This window comes from Aquila chrysaetos, chromosome 18 (assembly GCF_900496995.4).
Source record: "Aquila chrysaetos chrysaetos chromosome 18, bAquChr1.4, whole genome shotgun sequence".
In the NCBI taxonomy this organism is placed as follows: domain Eukaryota; kingdom Metazoa; phylum Chordata; class Aves; order Accipitriformes; family Accipitridae; genus Aquila; species Aquila chrysaetos.
The window spans coordinates 753,076-774,676 of NC_044021.1; the positions used below are offsets into that span (position 1 = coordinate 753,076).

The 21,601-nt window shown below is 43.6% G+C and overlaps 2 protein-coding genes across 4 annotated transcripts; one reads left to right on the forward strand and one right to left on the reverse strand.

Moving 5' to 3' along the window:
- Positions 1-583: 583 nt before the first annotated feature.
- Positions 584-11,527, forward strand: C18H5orf49 (chromosome 18 C5orf49 homolog). The gene is made up of 3 exons (XM_030041675.1): positions 584-983; positions 4,389-4,505; positions 8,161-11,527. Exons 1-3 carry the CDS (start codon positions 834-836, stop codon positions 8,338-8,340), a joined length of 447 nt encoding a protein of 148 aa, XP_029897535.1. The 5' UTR covers positions 584-833; the 3' UTR covers positions 8,341-11,527.
- On the reverse strand, positions 11,524-21,568 carry FASTKD3 (FAST kinase domains 3). 3 transcript variants are annotated; one of them, XM_030041673.1, is made up of 7 exons: positions 21,485-21,568; positions 19,447-20,910; positions 16,064-16,149; positions 15,280-15,442; positions 14,034-14,103; positions 12,588-12,702; positions 11,524-11,810 (listed from the first exon to the last, which is right to left on the reverse strand). In XM_030041673.1, the coding sequence occupies exons 2-7, from the start codon at positions 20,879-20,881 to the stop codon at positions 11,712-11,714; spliced, it is 1,968 nt and encodes a 655-aa protein (XP_029897533.1). In that variant the 5' UTR covers positions 20,882-20,910; positions 21,485-21,568; the 3' UTR covers positions 11,524-11,711. The 3 variants fall into 3 exon arrangements, with proteins under 3 accessions (XP_029897533.1, XP_029897531.1, XP_029897532.1); XM_030041671.1 differs by lacking the exon at positions 21,485-21,568 and adding an exon at positions 21,131-21,237; XM_030041672.1 differs by lacking the exon at positions 21,485-21,568 and having other exon boundaries at positions 19,447-20,929.
- Positions 21,569-21,601: the final 33 nt, after the last annotated feature.

Sequence of the window (21,601 nt, forward strand, 5' to 3'; positions counted from 1 at the left end):
AGCCATCGGTTGCGAAGACTTCTGGTGCTCTGAATGTTGGAGTTCTTTAAGTAAATCTTTGGTGTTCGGTAAAATCCAAGATGCCTGGAAGAGCGCTGGCCTGAAAGTGCTTGCTAAAAGATACTAGGAGCGGTAATAATAGTAATGCCGTACCTACAGCACATCAGTTCTGCAACTGTGGTTGCAGAAAAGAAAGGTAAAGGTAAGCGAGTTGCAGATCCCCAAGCAGCCCAGTAAGGAGCCTCGTGGGCACGGATCCGTGTAAGTATTACAGCGGGATAACCGCGGGGTGAATGCTGGATTTAGGAGCCAGGCGCTGCCAGGGCAGAGCGGCTTTCGGGTCGGCCCGTTGTTCGAGGTTTGTGCCCGGGAGACGCTCGCCCTCTGCGAGCGTGTGCGCGCAGGAGAGGGAGATGTCCGACCGGCGCTGCCCGAAACGCGAGAACCTGTGCCCGAGCGGGCCAAGGAGACCTCGGGGTCCTCGTCCCGGTGGGAGCTGCGCCCTGCGCGCTGCTTTTATTCACCGTCGCCACTGAAAAAGGGGGGATTTCGGGATTCGTGCTCCCTTCGGGCCGGGCTGCGCGCTCCCCTCCTCCCCCGCCGCCCGGGGACGCCGGGTCGGGGCAGGCTGCCCGCTGAGGGGGCACCGAGCCCCGCTGCCGCGGACTCCCCGCTCCGCTCCCGGGTTTAGCGCCGCTCTGCCGAGCCTCCCGGAGCTTCCCCCGGGGCGGCCGGTGCCTCTCGGGCCGCTGCCGGGCGGGACCCGGCCCGCTCCCCGCAGCCCCGGCCCTCCCTTGGCCGGCGGCGGCGGCGCGTTGCCGGGTAACGGCAGCATGGCCTCCCCCGCCCCGGGGCCCGGCGCCGCTGAGGCGGCGGGAGGAAGGCGGCGGCGGCCTCCCCTCTCCGCCCTCTCCGCCTTCAGCAGCGTCCCGGCCGGGCGGGCAGCGCCTCCGGAGCTCCGCTACTTCCACCGGGAGGCCGAGGTGAGGGAGGGCCGGGAGCCTCGCCGGGCCCGGCGGGACGAGCCTCCCCCGGGGGGGGGGGGGGGGGGGGTCGTCGGTGCTGTGGTGTGAGGGACCCGGTCAGGCGGGCGCCTCAAAAAAAAAAAAAAAAAAAAAATCCCGTTACTGCTCCGGCAGAAGTGCCGGGCGTTATGGGCTGCCAAACGCCTGAACAGCGGGTTTCGCCCGCGGAGGCCTCGGCGAAGCGCGAGGGGTCTTCGCTGGTTGTGGATGGAAAATGGGGGCGACGGCTCTGGGCGGATGGCGGGGGACGGCGGTTCGCCGAGGATTAAGGGCCGAGCGGCCGCGCGGCGTCACCGAAACGCGAGGAGACTTCTTCGGGGCGAGCAGGAGGAACGCGTCGCCTGTCGCGGCGGCAGCCGTGGGGCTTCTGGCCACGTGCGCTCCTGGGGACCCCCGATAAGAAACTGCTCCGTTTTCAGTCGAGGGAAGAGGCTTTCGGTGCGCCTTGCACAGGTTTTCTGGGGGCTCAGCTGTAGTAGAGAAAATCAAGAGCTACTCAAAACCGTAACATCAACATGTGCCTTGATGACCGAATGCTTCTGAAGGCGTTACGCTGGCACTTAGTAGCTCAAGTAGGCTGGCAGGGAGCCTCGCTCTGTGCTCTCTGCTGCGTTATCTCGCCCTTTTTGCTCATTCTCTCTCTCCTCATATTTAAAATCGGAAATGAAAACAATCTGAGGCCTCAGCTGGGCTATACCTCCTGGGTGGCAAACCTCTCTCTCTGGGAAAAAAAAGTCCTGTGAGACATTGAACTTAACAGCTTTTTCCTCCGAAAAATTAACATTAGAAAGTTCTGAAAGTTCTGTCTTATTATATCAATGAAGTACAGCAACGTTACGGCAACATGTGTTAGTTATAACAACAAACGCACCCCGGGAGTGCCCTCCCCCCCGGAGTGACAGGCGGCCGCAGGCGCTGGGCAGGGGCGAGGGTTCGCGGCCGGGCTGGCGACCGAGGAGCAGCCAGCTTCCCGCGCTGGCGGGGCGGCCCTGCTGACGGCAGGTAGTTCTGTCGCTTCGGACTCCGCCGCGCCGATTTCGGCGTTACGGTGGGGAAGGCGCTCCGCGCCGACGGCGAGCGGGCAGGGTCGGTGCCGCGCTTGACGCAGCGCGGCAGGGGGACCACGGGCAGGTCGGGGGGCTGGCGGGGGGCACGCGGGGCTGCGGCAGCTCGCAGCCTAACCGAGCTGCGCGGAATTAGCAACCATATGGTAGAGCTTTCGCTTGCAGTATAAAGTCTGCTTTCACACTCCCGATGACCTGGTTTGTGGAAAATGCTGCTCCAGTGGCATGGAAGCAAAAAGTGGTAACAGCTGTTTAATGGGTTTCTTCACAGCACGGGCCTCGGCCGCGGGGGAGGAAGCAGATTCAACCCATTCTTCTGCACAATTAAGGAATTAGATCACTTGAAATTTTTTATTTATACAGGAAAAGGAATTTCATTCCTTTTTGCAGCTTAAATGCCTAAACCCAACTCTGTGTCAGGGACTGAAGTGGAGAGAAACAGAGGAAGATGTGCCCAGCACATGGCCAGAAGGCAGAAATTCCTGCCTTTTAATCCTTTGGCTGACAGTTGCTCCCTCAATTGCTTTACATAAGTTACTGTGGCCAGTTTGCGTCGTGTTTCCTCTTCTGTGACATGGAGAAAGCCATCACCTATTCTCTGTGTGTGTCTGGAATATTAATGAATGTTTGCAAAGTGCTTAGCTTTAGTAGCGGTACACAGAGGATGCCCACTGTGAGTGCAAATTTATTGTCCGCTCTGCGGGATTCCCTTGCTCTGGTGGGTTTAAGAAACAGCTCTCACCACCACCACCTAGGCCAACTAAGTCAGCATCTAACAACAAAGGGAAGCAACAGCAGAAAGTTGTCAGTATATTGAGGACAGAAGTGTTGCCTCTACAGGCCTGGTAGAAGATATTAAAGAGATCTTCTTTAACGTCACAGGCTGGCTACCTATCTCAGAGTTCCGGAAAGAATGAATTATCTGCTCTGACACAGGTAACAAATAATGGTTGAATAATGCCATGTGAATAAAAACAAAGAAGCAAATAACATTCCCGGTGGTGAGCACAAATTAGATGCCCACTAAAATTCTAAATGAAACTGGTAGCATGGGGGGGGAAAGAGAAGCAAGGAAGCACAGAAATAGTAATAATAATGGAGGTGACAAATCAGATGCAGGATGCTCTTGAATGTGCCTGAAATTCTCTGAGGCTTGATGGCTTCTGAGAAATGAAGGGATGGATAAGTTAAATATCAAACAACCTCTCCTCTTGGCAGAACCAAGTAATGGAGATGGGCTTCATTTGGAAGGGTGTGATTACAGCAGTGCCTCACTAGCACTCTTAACTATGGTTTCCTTTTAATGGAGCCATTACAGCCTTCTTGACCTGCCTTGACTTGACTGTTTCTGGAGGAGAGCATTGTAAATTGTAAGACTCAAAATACAAGAGTTTTTCAAAGGCTAAATTGGGCACACTGTAAAATTAGAGGTAAAAAAAAGCCCAACAAAATGCACAATTTCTCAAATTTGTAGTCACCCATGCACAAAACCAGTGATTGATTGACATGTTTACCAGAACACGGACCTTTTAATGAATTTCATTAACAACAGCCAGCCTATTTCAGCAGGAGATTTTGCTTTTCTTTCCTTAAACTTTTTTGGTTTGAAATTCCTTTGATTCCATTGGTGAGAACTTCTTGATTGGATTTCACAGCTGGTAACAAGTGCATATCTTTAATGTTGCTTATTTGGATGCAACTGTGTCAACAGGTATCATAAATACAGTAATGTTCTGGATTGGGGTGTGCTGTATTTTCATACATGACAGATACATGCATACAACTGGATCACAGGATTACCAGTGTGGCATGTTTCTGAACTCTTCTCAGTTCTGCTTTAATCAGAAATTAAATGGCGATTCCACTGCAGGATACCTTTGTCTTTTTCATTCCAAATGAATTTTGAAACTGCCTGCTTTCCTTTCATTTTACAGTGGCAGGTCATTTGATAAGTATGTGAACTTAGGAAGGAGAAAATAAAGTTCAGAAAATTAAAACAAATAAAGCAGTTAAATTTCCAAAAGTTACAACAGATTACAGGGAAAAAATGGGGTAAGTTGCCACAGGGGAAATTTCAGAGCTGAACAGACTTAAAGATACCACATGCCATTAGGTATTTTTATTGCAGACTATTCCAAAGGAGTGACCCAAACTTGCTTGTGGTAGCTCAGTCATGTTACAGTTGTCATCATCTAATGCTGTATGTGTACTGTTTAAGTATTGATTTGACTACTTATATTCTGTAACCTGTAAAGTTAAACAATACTGTGAATTAGCCATTTTTTCTGCTTTTCTCAAGACAGGAGATGTTTCCACTTACGATGCCATTTTTAAAAGACCAGAGGGTTACAACAAAAATCTTCACCGATGTGACAGAGAACATGCAAAGAGTCGTGGTCTTAACATTAATGAGGAGGTAACCCTTTGATAAATTAATAATTATCTTTGTTAAAGGTATTTTGTACTTTTTGACGTGGCTGGGGACTGTAGGCATTGTTTTACCCCTTACAATGCAGCCTACGTGGTAGCAAAGGAACTGGGAAGGAGGACATTGTTGTCCTCAGCCTGGAGGTTCGGGAGAAAGCATTAGCCAGTGAAGGCACCTGAGTTCGCTCCTGCTCTTTGGCACCCTGTAGATTTCCAGGTGATGAGCCATATCCAAGTTGAAGCATGGGGAGAGAGATACACACACAGAGCAAGGCCAGCCCTCTGCGGCAGAGCTTCGGGGTCCCTGAGGGTGACTTCGGAACTGTCTGTGCCCTCGAGAGTTGCAGTCCCGCAGCTATTTCTGATGCTTGAAAACTCTTCTCCCCGAGAGGGCTGGATTCGGGGGCCCCGACTCAACCACCGCCCTCTGACGTCCACCCTCCCGACACCAGCGTTTGCCGAGAGAGCCCAGGTCTCTCAAGCTGGTGAGTTTGTTACGCAAACTTACACCCGATCGCCCTGCAGAAGGAAATTCGTAGGGAGCTAGTGCAAAGGAGGGCTCAATCAGAAGGCCACGGACATGCCTGGAAAAGGCTGGGCAAAGCACTCGAGGCCAGCAGAATCTGGGTTTGGTGTGCAGCCTGATAGCTAAGGAAGCGTGCAGCCATGTTTTTAAACAGCTGCCTTCAAAACAAAAATATGATAGTATGTGTATGTATGTACACATGTATTTTTTCCATGCAGCATCTGAATAATACATACACAAGTGTGTATATATTTGTATATACACACACACACACACAGAGGCAGAGGCTGTCAAAAACAGAATGAAGTGCAACCTCTTTCTGTTGATGTCCTCAGTGGGTTCATGGGATGTAGAGAGATGGGTAGGCTAGGAATGGCTGCCCGTATTGGTGATTGTGTGTGACAGAGATGGAAGAAGGAAGAGAGGGACAAAAGTTAAAATTACTGTAATCGCTGTGTAATGAAACTGTTGATATTTTGTGACAAAGGCCACTGCTTGTGATTTGTCTCACTAGCAGCTATATGTGCCAGACACTTCAATGCAAGTGCATAGCCATAATGCCCTTCTCCCTGCACTGTCTGACAGAGTTGTATTAGGTGCTCCCAAAGGAATTCCAGGAGTGCCCATTACCATCACCTGCTCATGCCTAGTAACTCAGCTGCAAATCTGTGTGAGGCCAAAAGCCATGTAGATGACTACTCCAATTAAAAATGAGCCTTTTTATTTACACAAAACAAAGCCACCCCCCCTCCCCCAATACCAAGACCAACCTCCAGCTGGGAAATTTGTGTGGAAACAGTTTATCTGTGTGGAGTTAAGGTTTCTTACTGAGCTCTTGTATCAAAAAACCTCACTTTCTTACTGGTTTGCTTCCTAAAGCAAATGCGTGTGGGCCAGAATTCATGCCAGCTCTGCTGGGCAGTGCATGTGAGGGACCCTGCCTGAACAGGTGTCCCTTAATCCACCCCTTTAATTGGCATGGAGACACCCCAAACCTGCAGTGGGTAAATGTTACAACATGATCCTCCTGCATGTGATGACACCCAACACTGGGCTTACCCAGAGCGAAGTGCAGGTCACATACTCAACTCCTGCTCTTTAATTACCTCAGTGGCCCCCCACAGACTTGATATAATAATAGCAGCTATATTATAAAACATAATAAATAAAAAGGCCACCATTGACATCTTTCTAGTACAACACTGAAAGCAGATGGGCTAAATCCACCTCAGTACACTGATTTCCTTGAAGTGGCAAAACCCGAACCACTGCAAGTAAGCCCTTCGTTTCCTGCAGAGAGCCTGGGTGCACCCCGGGAATCCGAGCATACGCAGATACTCAGTGTAGCTACATGTAGCACAGTGACTGCAGTGGAGTGTTTGCACCAGGCTGCCATTGCTAATTTCAAGTGTTAACAGTGCTAGAATTACATGCTGCGAAGGCGTGTAGCAGGATGCTTCCCGGCCAACTGTTGGAAAATCTGAAATCTGCTGAATGACGAACCTGCAAAGATGAAATGCCACTGAGCACAGTCAGTGCTGTGCTACCAAGGGTGCTGAAAACAATCTTACTTATTTAAAGGGAACACAAACTATTGGAATTACGTACTGCTGCCTGACAGCACTGTAAACGCTGTATCGCTAGCAAAGTCTTTCTTCATGGTACAAAGACTCTGTCATTTCTCCTTTTTCAGCATTTACCCACAACTGGCCTGGGGGGCAGAAATGGTCTTATTTTTTTGCCTGCCACTCTTCTTGACTTGATTTGTGTTCTGGTGGGGTTAAAAGTTGGTGTACTGAATAGCATTTAATGGGGTGGAACAAGGTAGGCAGGAAGGGTCATGGGAGAGTTGGGGGATGAACGGTTGTTTTGGAATGGGCTTTTCTGTTGGTTTTGGTTTGGTTTTTTTTGAAAAAGGGGTTTACAGCATCTTCCCAAGAATCTCGGGTCTAGTTGTGTCCATGAGTCTGGAAATGTCTCTCGGCTGACTGCCCTGCTGTGAGACCCCTCGGATCTCTGCTCCCACCTGCATCCTCGCAGGAAATGCAGGGGCTCACGTGCGTCCTGGGTTCTATCGTAAGTGCTGATATGGCTCAGATTTGTGTCTGTTGTAGCAAAGAACTCATTTGTTTGCACTTGAACCAAAGTGTGGCATCCGCATTTTGATTCTCCTTTTAGATCTTCTTTATATCGTAAGACTAGGTAAACACATTGGGGAGCAAGGCTTAACTGTGTTAGCCAGTGTGCAAAGATACAAGCAGCCTGATCAATCTGAGACCTTTGGCTAGGGAAAGAAAAACAAAGAAAGAATCCTGTCTTTCCCTTCTGACTCCAGAGCTCCCTGTTGCTGTAGCACAGGAAGGAACTGCAGGCTGCAGATAGTGATTGCACAGTCACTTAAAGTGCAGTTTACCAAGAACGAGCTTGAAATAATCTTTTCTTGGTCAGGTTATTTTTCACCAAGTCCAATTCCTATCATTGCAGAGCAGTTATTTCTGTAATCTTACAGCTACAAGCAGTTTTTGTAAAACCTTTCATTGTGCAAAAATACAGTAGTATATGCTTTATGTCCTTCAGGGAAAGCTTGCATGGACTAGTGGTTGCTCAGGGTTTTTCTTTAGGCTTTAATTTTTTTTTCATGCAGTGCTTTTACTGAACTGTGCAAGCAGGGTAGGTGTTCCTGTAACAGGGGACACATATGAAATCTGTCCTGTCTGTCAAATGAGTCATGCAAGTCAGTGCACAAGAAAAATAAGAATGAAAGTAAAATCTGTGCCACTCTCCAGTAACATAGCACTTAGTTTGCCAGTAATCACATGGTAATTGCCTCTGTGTGTGTGTGTCTAAGTGCGTAAAAAATTATCAGTCTGCAGTAACTCATGGCACAGCTCCATATCTTATCATCTTGTCATCTAGTGATACATTCATGGTTTATTAATATACATAAAAAACTAGGTCAGGGATGCAGATCACTGCTAAATAAATATATATCCGTACAGCAGATGCTGTACAGTTCTGTCTGTTATTTTGCCCCTGGCCACAGCACATTTAGCAATAGATAACTGCCAAGTACTCGCTCTGTGATTTTTCTTTTAAGGAGACTTTTATATTTTCACAGGAAAGGGCAAGACCTGTCGCTGTTTTGTCATCTTCAGAGTATGGGAGACGCATAAATAAGCCCATAGAGGAGCCGATCAGAGATCATGCAAGGATTAATCACGTGCAGGCAGAATTCTACAGGAAAAATGGCATCACCTGCTTATTGGAAAAACCTTCTCCAGGCCTGGATCCATGCTAAATCTCTTGTATCTGTCATTGCCAGCAGCATTTATGTGGAAAAAACAAAACAACTCGCATCAAAAGCAATATGGTGCTTTTGCTTTTTCCTCTCCATTTTAGTTAATGATTTGGATTAAAAATAGGGTGAAATAGCAGCTGTACTTTTCCTCATGCTTATTCAAATGCATGTCTTCTCCTTACAGTCACATAAAAATCTCATGAAGAGCAGGCTCAGCAAGAGCTGAACATTTTAGGTGGCCACAGCAGAAGTGAGACCTGTTGGGTCAACAGCTATTTCTCTGCAGTTTTAGGCAGTGCTTCTATGTAACTATTCACAAACTTAACATTTAAGCAAGCTTGCTCCTCAGCCTATCAGTGGTCACTGACTCGTTAACCCTTACAGTGTTGCTACAGAATTGTGAGGTGTCATTTTATCTGCCCAGCAGCTGAAATGGGGCTTCAGCACAGATTTTCCAAAAGGGACGGGCTTACCCATAAATGGGCAAGTGAAGAAATGCTCTGACTTCCAGAAGTGCTCAGCAGTTTTAGTAGACTGCAAGTTAAAGGGAACTTCTGCGTACTTGGCATTTAAAAAGACAAAATCTGGGCTTAGCTGATTTCAGACATCTCTTTTGCTGACTTTCACAATACATGTGGTGTCTGAGGGATTGATCTGTTCAGGAGTGTCACAACAAAAATCATCTTTGGTTCTGTATTCGATGCTGAAAAAAAAAAGTAATACTAGCAGAACAAGCACTGAATAGTTTGGTAGAAAGGATGGAAAGAACACAAGGATTTGAGCAGTAGTAATTTAAAAAGCATGTTTAGAGTAAATGTCTAAACCTGCTTAAATGTTTAGTGCCTTGTATTCTCACTGAATCCAGCATTAAAGTTTTAAGATAATTTCAGGAGAAGGAGTATCTCCTGCAGGGTATGCATCTGTTTGGTTCTCAAGAGCCGTTGATCCTACTGTTGTTTAAAGCTGAGGCAGTATTGTTCAGAGAGGAACAACAGCCAGACGGATCATAGCAGAACAAGGACTGGAAGTCCACAGCTTTGACTGACACTGGAGTTCTGTCAGGTACTTATGCATAGGAAACCTACATCACTTGTGAACACAGTGAAACTCCCAGTAAAAAATAATAAAACCAAAGAACTTCTTAATCTGGGGCCTGGGTAAGTAGTAAATTAGGCAATCAATAGCACTTGTTTGGCATGATGTGAGAAGCAGAGCACACAGAGCAGCCCATTCTGAGAGGTGTTTGTTACTTTCATTATTCATGACCTGCAAGTTTCTTTATGTTCAATGAGCTAGGGACAAGAAGGCAGTAACTGCTACATTCCTTTTCAACAACAGATACTTCGTTAAACAACTCCAGCAGCATTCAATGAAAGGAATCACAGCGAGAACAAAGTGAGAAGGAAATGTTTTCTAACAATACCAGAATGCTTTTTCAAAAATCAGTATCAAATGTGTGCCAGTAGAGAATGAGATTGAATATGGCCATATTCTAGGCAGGTTATTTTTAGTTTGGGACAGTCAGTATAAATTACTTCTTTTAAGTAGTCTTACTGTATTTACAAACCATCTGTGTTTGGAAAAACTACTGGAAATCAGATTTGTTTGACAACACCACCACCTTCTGGCCTGTATGAGAAATAAGCATTGCCAGCTCACTTTCACTGTGAAGTCAAAACACTGGTATGGTTTTTCCTGTCTCATTTCTTTCTTTATGTCACCCTCTTCTCTTTCAGTCCCTTCTCACCCCTTCTCACTTTTGAAGGCTTTTCACAGGTTGTTTCTCGTACTGTTTGTTTCTTATACAGTTTGGAATGGTCAACATCTCCCTCCAGTGCTCAGTGTCAAAAGAATACCTTAATGATTTCTTCTGTATTAGGGAGAAATTCCTTATAAATGTCTGCAAAGACATTTCAGTCACTCTCCTTCAATTTCTCTTTTGCTAGGATGACAGCTATTAGGTTACCAATGTGCTGTAAGCTTCCTATTACACCGCTGGAAAGTATCTCTTGGTGCCCCCTCACCTGTGAGTAAGGGTTTTATACATGCAGCAAATTAACGTGAACAGAATGTACAGCATGATGCAATGTAGATCATATTTTGGAGCTGGATTTTGTATCCAAAAATCTCCAGGGATTGTTGGGACAGTTGACAGACACCTGCAACTCACAGATTACTAACAGTAGCCGTGGAAGGAAAAAAATGGCTGTGTACTGGTGAAATATGTAGAACTTCAAGCATGTGAAAGTTTCACCTTTTTTGTATCAAATCGTAACAGTTAAAATCAAACCAGTTGATGCTGGGAATTCTGCTTTGCTACTTATAAGTAATAATTCCACACAGGACAGGATGCACAAGCTAACCTGAAAATGTGTTTTACATGGCAGTTCATCAAGTGTACATTATGTGATTGGAACCAAGGCCATGTTCGCTTCCCTTCGTCCATCTGTAAAGCAACATGTTGACCCAAGTTAGGGCACGCTTCTTCCAGCTGAAGCGGTTACTAGTTCCAGCTCAGTTCCACCATTCTGCCAGAATTGATACTCATACATAAAAAAGGACCACGTAGGACATACATAGTTCTTCTGAGCTTCAGAGCATAACAAGTTTCAGTTTAGGCTGGAATGGCAGGCTGTAAACTGAAGGAACTCTGGAGTGTATTAATGACCCCATTTGGACAGTTTAGCTAGAACTGCCACCAAAGACAAAACTACAAATAGTACAGACCCAGAACATCGGGCAGCCCCCACAGAGACAGCTGTGCGAGTCTACTACCCTGTGGCAGCTGTTCTACAAAGTAAGTAAAGCGTATCTTTTTATTAAAAACGCTCTACTTTCTGTAAGGCATTGCTGTTTCGCGAACAGCACTCTACATCTCTTAAGTATGAGCAATAAGCCAATACTGCTTGTGCAGCTACTGCAAATTTTAGTTTTATGAAACACTTCGGAAATCACACCAACAGCTGTGAGTAAATTGCACAATTTCTTTTTATACTGTCAAGAAAAGCCCTGATGGGTAGGCAGCCTGGCACATTCTGTACGTTCAGACCGGCCGCTATCTTTCAATAGTCACAGCTGTCCATTTGCAGTTGTGAGTTAGAACCAGTGAAAATGCAAAGGAAATGCAGCACTGACTGTCTGGCACTTACATCTGTTAACTTACAATAAATATTGACACAAAACTTAAGAAAATATGTTGTTCTTTATTACTCTTTACAGGTCAATTGTTCCAAATATTGGAAGGTCTCACATTCAGAAGCTCAAATTATCTTAGGTGGAGTTATTTAGAAAACAGAATTGTTCTTCCACACACAATATGTGCACTTTATAGTACAGGAGGTCAACCTGTGATTTAGTATTATTCTCCAGTGTCAGCAGCTGAGTCCATATGAATGAGGAAAGATTTTTCTGTGTAGATAGTCTGCCATTTTTCTGCAATTTTGTAGACTCTCTATCTCAAAAAATGGAATCTGGAAACAGAAGAAAAATGATTGGTGGAAATACCTTTTAATAAATAACTGGGTAATATTGATGTTCATTAAGCAGATAAAAAATTACACATCAAAGATTTGTCTGTTTTAAAATTAAACATTTAATCCTAAGCTTATTATTGATCTGTAAATCACCTGAATAGAGATTGCTGTAAAACAAAGAGTCATACCCATTACAGTTTAAACTAAGTTCAATATAACGGAGTTAGACTTATGTAATAAGTGATTATAAATGGAAAAGAAAATCTAGAAGTAACTGTTTTGGTCCAAAGTATGTTTAAAGATAAAAATACCCCTATTAGTTCAACAGGCAAAATAAAGGATATACTCTCTTGTGAAAATATTATTTACAATACAAAGCAGTTCCTTTTTTTAACTCCTCTTTTTAAACTCCAAATTCAGGCCTTTTTTATAAAGTATTTAATTAAAAATCCCAATTCTACTGAACTCTTAGACAACATTTTCCTTTAAGTCAAGATTTGAACCTTAATCACTGCAGAGACGTACTCTTTCAAGCAGCCACTATTTGGTGGGAAGCACAGGCAGAATACACTAATTGATCCGAGGAAGAAAATGGAATTTCCGTAACACCCTCAAAAAGGCAAAAGCTAGGCAGAGAGAACATACTATAGAAAGGACAAGACTACATCTGCTTTGGGAAGTAATTGGAACTACAGTTTTAAGCACCATAAAATAATCATTTTTCACTTGTTTTGCTAGCCAGAGCAAAAGCAAACCACTGTCTTTGGACTTTACCTGCACAACTTCATAACCAAGTAACCGAAGATGTCTCTGTTTAATAGCTTCTTCTCCCAACAGATTCTGGCTATTAATGCAAAATCTGCTTTGACCATCAACACAGAGGGCAATTCTAAAATAAAAAACAAGTGTAGTATCGAAAAAAAAAAAAAAACCAACCCAAAACTCAGTTATTTTAATCACCACAACTACTGCAGTTCCTAAGAAGCATGAGACAATACCTCCCCTCTTACTCCTTAATACCTCCTAGAATTAGATGTTGTAGGATGGGAGTTACCTTGTTCAGGACAATTTAAATCACTCAATTTAAGGGTGGGAGGGGGAAAGCCTGAAACCTAGTGAAATTGATCTTAAAACCTTATTTATATGCTTTGAACAAAAACTACCATAATAATAAGAGTTTGATATTTTCAATGCTACTATTGGTAAGCTGTTTTGAATTCTTCTAGAAGCAAAAACATACAAAATACTTGTCTCAGCTTGAAAACATTTCAGAACCTAAATTTATTCAACTTATTAGTCTACCTGTTAAACCTGTTAGAGTTCAAGTTAAAGTTAAGTTTAAGCTAAATCTGCTTAAACCTGTACGTATGGTTGGCAGCATCATGGATTACAACTATATTTTCTTCTCCTTGGTGATAAAAATCACATCAACTTAAACCAAAATTTATATATCCACTGTAAAAAAAGTTGCTTATATTTTCAGCGTGTTAAGGATATCGTGACCTTATTTACACATGAAAGGTGTAATTTAAAAAAATCAAAGCCCATTCTTAAACATTTAAGCATGGGATTTTTGAAAGAACTTATATTAGTCTGTGAATCTTGTGAAGGTTAAGCTGGAGAACACATAACCTTTTCAAAGACTTTTGCTTTATCCACAGAATTGCAGTTGCAAATACCACACTGGCAGGTTGCTTAACTTTGTATCCAAGGTTTCTCAAAGTAATCTTTGTTTCACATATTTTTTTAAACACCTATGCATTCATTTTTCAATACAAAACAGCATCTGTAGCAAATACCCTCGTTACACAGGATTCCTTACAGAAGTAAATTTGTGAACTCAAACTGGCTTAAACTGTGTTAAATCTATGCAGACATGCTCAATTAGAATTAATTTAGTTTTAATTTGAAAATGAATTACAGAAGATCAAAATACACTACTATGAGCCAAATCAGGATCACTTTGATCCTGACTGTCACTGGGTAAAGAGACTAATTGTCTGACACTGTATAGTGAGGAAGCAAAACAATGAGGAAAAAGTACAGATCGTTAATTTTGCCAACTTTGTCCTTTTGCCAGAGGTTTCAATGTGAAACCTGAACTTTGTTGAGGTCAATGGCAAAACTCCAATCAGCTTAAATTTTGCCCAGGTTTCACCCTGGATGCTGTTTGTCAAAGTTAACCAACATTTTACCAGTGGTTTCTTTTTTTTTCCTTACCGTCTGTGTACCTCTTCACATTGGGCAGCAGGCAACACAAAACCTTCTTCATCTAATTTAATCTCAATATCTAGCATAAATGAAAAGAGAAATGACATTAAAACTCATTTCATATAACAAACTGTTTACTGTAATTCTCATCCTCTTACAGTTCATTGTTTTATAAAAATAACTAAAATACTATTGCAATACTTTTTGCTGCATCACAGAGGCTTGCAAAAGATGTGTATAGACTATTTAACACAAATGAGTGATAATTAGTAACACTTCAGCCTCTCATAATGCTAACAGCAAAGTAGTGTTCCAAGTCCACTATAAACCATATTGTCGTTAAATGGCTCTTTGCTGGGCTGACTAGGGCCTCTGGAATTTTGAGGGCTTTGGGGAGAGACTGTCTCTCTCTGCCCCTCCCCTTTATCTTTTCTAATTCCCTAATTTTATCGATGATGTCCATCTGCAAACAGAGCTTTGGACCTAAACCCTGCCAACTTCAACCCCATGTGGAAGCTGAAACGCAGAATAATTCAGGAATCATCCCTCTGTGGATGTGTTTTTGTTTTTAATCCCTCTGATGTCCATGGGGTCCAAGAGACCCTTCCCTCAGCACCTTATTTATCATCCACCCCTCCTGAGCACACATCTTTCCTCATCATTACCTTCTCTCCGTTTCCTGCCCTGGCACATGAAACACTCTGTTTTCCTCACTCCTCTCTTTCAGTCCACAAACCCCCACTGACGATACGTAGTCAATAGCTCTTGCTAAGGGGAGAGGAGCCCAGCTGAGCAGGGCAGAGGGCTGACAACCTTCCAGCTCTTCCTTTCTCTACTCACCACCAAAGCAGAGAGATCAGGCAAGTGGCGTTGCCTCATTTTGCTATCAATTATACAAGTTGTTTATGGGATAAGTAAAAGAGGAGCTGATAGCAAAAATACACAATACAAAAGTTAGCAGCTATTTTCAATGCAGACTGGCTGTGTAAATTCCAAGTAACATTGCAGTTTTTTTCTCTCCCTGTTCTTCTTTCTGCCTTTGAAAATGCATTTACTTAAAGTTCCCATGATGTTTCCTCATTTCAGACCTTCTACAGAGTTTTGTATTCCAGTTTACTTTTTCTGTATTTGCTCAATTTAGAATGCCCACAAAGGGAATAAGAGAAATAATTTTTATTTCTGGAAAATAACTGAGCCTAAAGTTTTGACACCATAAGCACACTTTTTACTATTAGTCTAAAGAAATGTTACTTACCAACTGTATAGAAATATGGTGTTGATACCTCTGATGCAAAATATATTCTTTTTTTCAGCAAACAAAGTAAGCCAGTCTTCACCCTTTTGAGGAGGTGAACATCCAGAGAACTGTGAGGTGTGAGAAAGGCCTTTACTTGATACTTTGGAAGGAGTTTGGGACCCTACATAATGACAAAAAACGAAATCAAACAAAAGAAAAAGGGAGATAACATTTTTGTAATTACCACATATTAACGTAGTAAATGTATTCTGTGCATTTCAAAGCCATGTCTATCGAGACACTTACAGTCTGAGGTATGATCTGCTGGAAACTTAAAAAAAAAAAAAAAAAAAAAAAACAAACAAAAAACCACAAAACCCAAACAACCACCAGAACATCCTCAGCAAGGTTCCACGCTATCACGCTGAACATATCACTCATGAGAAATGCACAACTGTTTCCATTCCTCTGCAGTCAGGCCAACATCCAAGTGCCTGATCTCTTTTGTGCTGCAAGACGTCACAAGCCAAACATAAAAAGGAATAGTTGTTGGAAAAGTACTCGGAAATACACAAAAAGCACTTTAACTTAGAGCTAGTCAGTTCCATCAAACATACAAATATATTAAGTCAATCAAACAGGTAGAAATGCTTCATATTTTCATCAAGAAAAAAAAAAAAAAGCTGTTTCATCCAATTCCAATGCTTTTATGGGGAGGACAGTCCTCAACTAATTATCAACAGGGCCCTAACAACCTTATCACCTTTTGTTAACATCAGTTCTGGTTTCATATGTGCCATACCTCATAAAATGGGCACTCCAGGGTTACAGTCAGAAAAAGCTGGGTTAGCTGGGAGGTAACAGTTCTGTCCAAACCGGGTGGCTGGGCTGAAACAACAATATTCAGGCTTTCAGGTGTACCTTTAACAATGCATCTTTACACAAATCATCATGCAGAAGTTAGGAAAAGCTATTCAGTTTAACACGCAGAGAAGCTACTCGATCATTATCATTCCTGATCACTGTCTGAATGAACAGAAAGACCAGTTGTGAAATGACGTAGTTAGAAAAATCAGGACATGATTTACAGAAATATCAACAGAGAAAAAAATATACAGCTAGCAAGATCTCAGTTAAGATTGTCGTATTCTCTCAGGGGAAAAGGAAAAAAAAAAAAAAAAAAAAAAAAAAAAAGAGGTTCCAAGAGATGCAGGACATTCTACAGGGAGAAATATGTTTGAGTTGAGGTCTTGGAGAAATTTCCCATTTCCTTCTTCCTACAACCCCTTCTACCCAAGTTATAATCCCAAGATCTCATTGTTTCACTCAGGTTGGTTTTTTTTTTTTTATCTGAAAGTAGTGGATAATACTGAATAATTTACGGAGGTTTGTCTACAAGTGTGTATACTTGAAGCATCTTTCATGTTATGTGCAAAGTATTATTACAGAATGGTAAAAACCTGATGTAGTGTAAGATGCTAATCATGCAGGTCATCTTCTCAAGTTCCTGTTCTGAACTTAGACCACTCCAGTGGAATACCTTTATTGATTTAGAAGAACATATTTGAAGTAACTGGTACTATGATGTTTCTCATTTTGTAAGTATCAAGCTTGAGAACTTTAAAAGACATTCTTTTTTTTTTAGGACATGAGGAATGTCTGCTTCCTAAAAATCAACCCCTTAAGGAATTTCATGTTGAACAGCTAAAAACTGAGTGACCAAAGTTTCTAATCACTTTGAAAACTTGACCTTATATAGAGTTTTATTAACAGAGAAACCTTAGCTGAGATCTTGAAAAGTCACTCATCTTTCTGGCATAGCTTACATATCCCTATAATGCCGCTAAATATGCTTTACTATCTCACACAGAATTACTTAAAATCTATAGCTTACAACTGTGTTGTTTGTAACAGGTTTGCATCCAAAAGCATTGGATCATGCAATAGTTAGAGCCAAGGACAGGCTATCACATGGCGGATGTTCTAGAAGCTTACTAGACTGGGGGAAAAAAATTAGGTGAAGGCAGCCCTTGCAGACAAGACAGTCTTAGAAGCAGCAGGTGAGTGGACTCTGGGATCACCTAAGCAAGATGGGATAAATCATGGGGTAGATTTTTAAATTTCGTAATGTCTTCCTCGGTATGGTGGGACATAGGGCCAAGGATGGGACTGTAGTGCTTGCGCAGAGGCGGAGAGGAAAGGAGCTCAGGGCACTGAACAAAGATGGGCACAGGAAGCCTCCACCAGCGGAGTGTAGTTGGCAGACAGGATGCCAGTGGGAAGAAGCATCACATAAGCTTATCAGATTCTGGATTAAAAGTAATTTAAAAACCAGGATGAAGCACCAATCTTTATGCCTTGTTAAAACAGATGTGAGCCTTAGGATTCAATTTACATTTTTACCTAGATAATTAAAAAAAAATACCAGCTCATATTATGACACTGTTACATTTTACTGGTTCAGATCTCACTTCTGTTTTAATTAAGCCAACAATTATGCACTGCAAATTAATTTTTTCAGCTTTATCCATCTACCCTTTTCAGCTTTCACAATATGAAAGAGAAATACAACCAAGTTGGAAGCAAGAATATAACACAATAATCCTTATCCTGAAAGAACAGAAGAGTAGAGATGACAGCATTAGTCCATACCCAGTTTAACCTTACCCCCACCTGAAAAGCTGTACACGATGCAGGCTGGCAGAAGGTAAGGACTAAAGCACTAGAATCACCTACATGCAATGGACCTTGTTTGAATAATAAGGCAAAACAGTATTTGAAAAACACATTTTGTACTGCCTGAGATTTACAAATTCTGTGTATATAATTGTAACACATTCTTATCAATAATAGTAATTTAAATTCTTTTTGCCCCAATGCTACACTTCACCTCACTTCTCTCTAGAATTTGTACTAGTCTTGACTAAAATTTATAAGGATTTTTGGACTATTTTTTAAAATACAACAATGAATTATTTCCATAGTAATAGGTGAGCTTGCTAGTAACACAATAATAAGTAAGCTGTGGAACAGTTACTGTAACTTTTCTTGCATATTATAATTTGGTCCCAATTTTAAAGGCTATGAACAGGTTTTCTGACAACTACGATCACGTACTTTGCCCTGAGAGCCTCAAGAAGAGAGTGGTTTCAGTGCTTAGGAAAATATCCAGAAATAAGGATTATGCAAAGTCACAGAGGACCTAACCTTAAAAAGACAGGCAGTGAAATCTTAATCTAACCAGCAGTGCACAAGCAGAAGGCAATTATTTTAGCTTCGCAATAAGTACTACTAGTATTTCTACTGTTTTTTGAAATACTTCCTCCCTTGGGCTAAGGGAGTAAAACGCCTAAGAGCCAGTCCTGACCCTACGGAGTATGAGATCAAAGTGGGCAAAGCAAACAATTGTGGGCGAAGAAATAGATACAGAAAAGTGAAGTGACTTGCCCAAAGCTGCAAAGCAAATGGGGGGCTACACCCAGAATAAAAGTCAAGTTTCAGGACTCACTATCCAGTGTTCCACCTTTATGCCACATCCCTCTGTTGCATTGTAATGACTGCCACACATTTAGAGAAAAATGAACCCTGAATCACTACACTATATTTTACATCACTCATGCATCATGCCAAGTATCATTGCCATTAAAAATTCTACCACTTTTGGTCTCAGTCTTGTTAGTTCCATAATAACTGGTCTCACTAGCCTTCCTGGCGTTACCAGTCTCATAGTAACATAGTCTCACTTCATTGTGAGTATTCACATCTGTCACCGCATAGGCAAACAAGTTTAAACAGCCAGAGTTAAAAGTAACACATTTCCTGCACAGAGAAACTTGGTGTCTAAAACCTATGCGAGACCAAGGACCAACGTGGGGAAAAACAGAAGATCAGTATTTTTTAGAAAAGCAGAAGGATTAACTGAAATAATCTTTTTTTAAGGGAATTCAAATCTCTAAGATTGTAGAGTGCAAATTTCAAACTCCTCTAAACGATATAAACTGAAAGACCACTGCAACTGTGACAAGGAAGCAGCAGTCTTTGCCCTCCTGATCATCATTCTCCAGTCACCTTCATCAGGTAATTGTTGATTTGACAGATGAAAGATAAGAAAGGGGTGCTTGACAAGAGACACACCATGCAATAGAAAGAAATGTGGAACATCACAAGAAGAACACTGCTCCTTACCTTGAAGCTGTTGCAGAAAATAGGGACTAAATATTTTTGGCAGAAAATTTACCGGATAACGTTGAATAAGGACACAGGAGTGCAGCAGGTTCAGTAAGGTGTGAGGCTGAAAGTGACTAAGGCGAGCACGCAGTACTGTTTCAAGCTTCCTAAACAAGGCAGAAGCACTTGGAGGCAGATAGTTAAGAGTCCCAAATGGTATAATATACCCAGCAATCTGGTCGGTGGTAAATCTGTCAGCATCGGAAATGAAACCTTCTGCCGCTGCATCAAAGATGGGTTTAGAAAGGATCATCTTTTGGCAGCAGTACTGCATGATTTTGCTGACTGTTTGAGGATGCATGGTAAAGATGGACTTGGGAACATGCGTTTCCAGTGCCTCTGTAAAAATCTGGTCACGATGTCCAAAGCATAGGAAGGCTTCCAGTACATTTACCAGTTCATCACCTGTGAAATATGGAATATGCTTCACAGAATGTCTACACAGTGCTGTGACTAAGGGAATGGCCTGAGTCTGATGAAGAACAACCAGTGAGTTCAGTATTATGCTTGTGAACTTTGGGCTTAGCTGGGAAACTATGGTTAAAGTGGCACTGTTCATTCTTTTTAGCAAGTCTTGGTATCGTTCCCCTTCCCTGGCAGTCACCTGCAGCATCTTATAAACCATCACCATTTCCCTGGGACTCCACTTCTCAACGTCTTTTGCTTGTACGTGGTTCACAATTTGTTCCAGCGTCGCACAGCTTGGGCCTTCCAACTCAAGCAAACTCTCTCCGAGAGCACACAGGTTTTTAACAGTCAGCTGTCCTTTACCAAGCCGTTCCTCGCCCTCTGAAAGCAAGCTTGCCATGAGCGTACTCTGGGGATCTATACGCAGTTTTATCAAAGCTTGCAATGCATTCAGCAGCCCAGTGTTTGACAATTTTGAGGATTCAAATTCAAACTGGAAGCATAATGCCCTGAAAACGTCATTCTCTAACACTCCTTCAGGGTTTTTCAGACCATTGTCATCCACCTCAACTTCAGAAATCCTCTGCAGGGCTCCTGAGGCCATAGTATCAGACATGACTTCCAGTGAGCTAAGAAAGTCAAAAATCTCTTTTGATGTACAAAGGCTGTTCAACTTCTTGAAAAACAGCTGTTCATCCATCCACACATTATTAGACTTAGTACTGCTCTCACTATCCCCACAAAGATGCACAGGTTCATTAACAGAAAGAGACTGTATCCGCAGTTGTATGTGGTTTTTTCTACAAAACATATACTGAGATTTATCTTTGAAACATAGCATCCTCATGGCTACGGAGCTACAGTTTTGGGGCTTTTGCTGCCCACTGATAAAGCTCAACCTTTTGCTTAGGGTCATCAAAATGGACCTGCTTGCTGGCACGCTCGATGAATAAAACTGGAAACTTTTTCGGCTAATCAAAGCCATACTGCATCACCTGGGTTCTCAGAATATCCCTAGAGGAAGAAAAAAACCACATACCTAGTTGGGAGAACAGCACCGGCGTCATTCAAAAGCTGCAAACCCCCCTTGTAGCGGCTGGACACGACCGGGAAGACCCCTCTCCCGCGGCCGCCGGCAGAAGGCAGGGCGAGGAGAAGGAGGAGAAGGAGGAGAAGGAGGAGAAGGAGGAGAAGCTGCCGGGAGCCCCCAGACCCGCGACGGCTTGCAAGGCACCTCTGCCCCGTCTCTCCCTGCGGACGCCCGGCCCGCCGAGGCGGGACGGGGACGGGGACGGGGACCGGGCAGCGGCGGCCGGAGCGGTCCGCGGGGGCTGGCAGCCGGCGGGGCGGCGACGGGCGAGCCTGACAGGGGACGGGCGGCACCGGCGGGGCCTCTCGCCCCCCGCCCCGCCTCACGGGCCCCACAGCCTCCCTCCGCCGTCCCTCCCGCCCCAGCGCCTACTGCTGCCTGCCGCGGGCCGGGGCGTCGCTCCGCTCCGCTCCGCTCCCCTCCTCGTCCTCCCTGCTCCGCCGGCGGGGGCAGCCGGCGCTGCCGGCGGCCGAGCTGCGGGAGCGCGGGCGGCCTCACCTCCGCCGCCATGACGGGCGGCGCGGGAGCTGCCGGGAGCTTCCGCCGCTGCTGCCGCCGCTGCCGCCTGCCGCCGCCTCCTCGTCTTCGTCCTCGTCCTCCTCCTCCTCGTCCTCC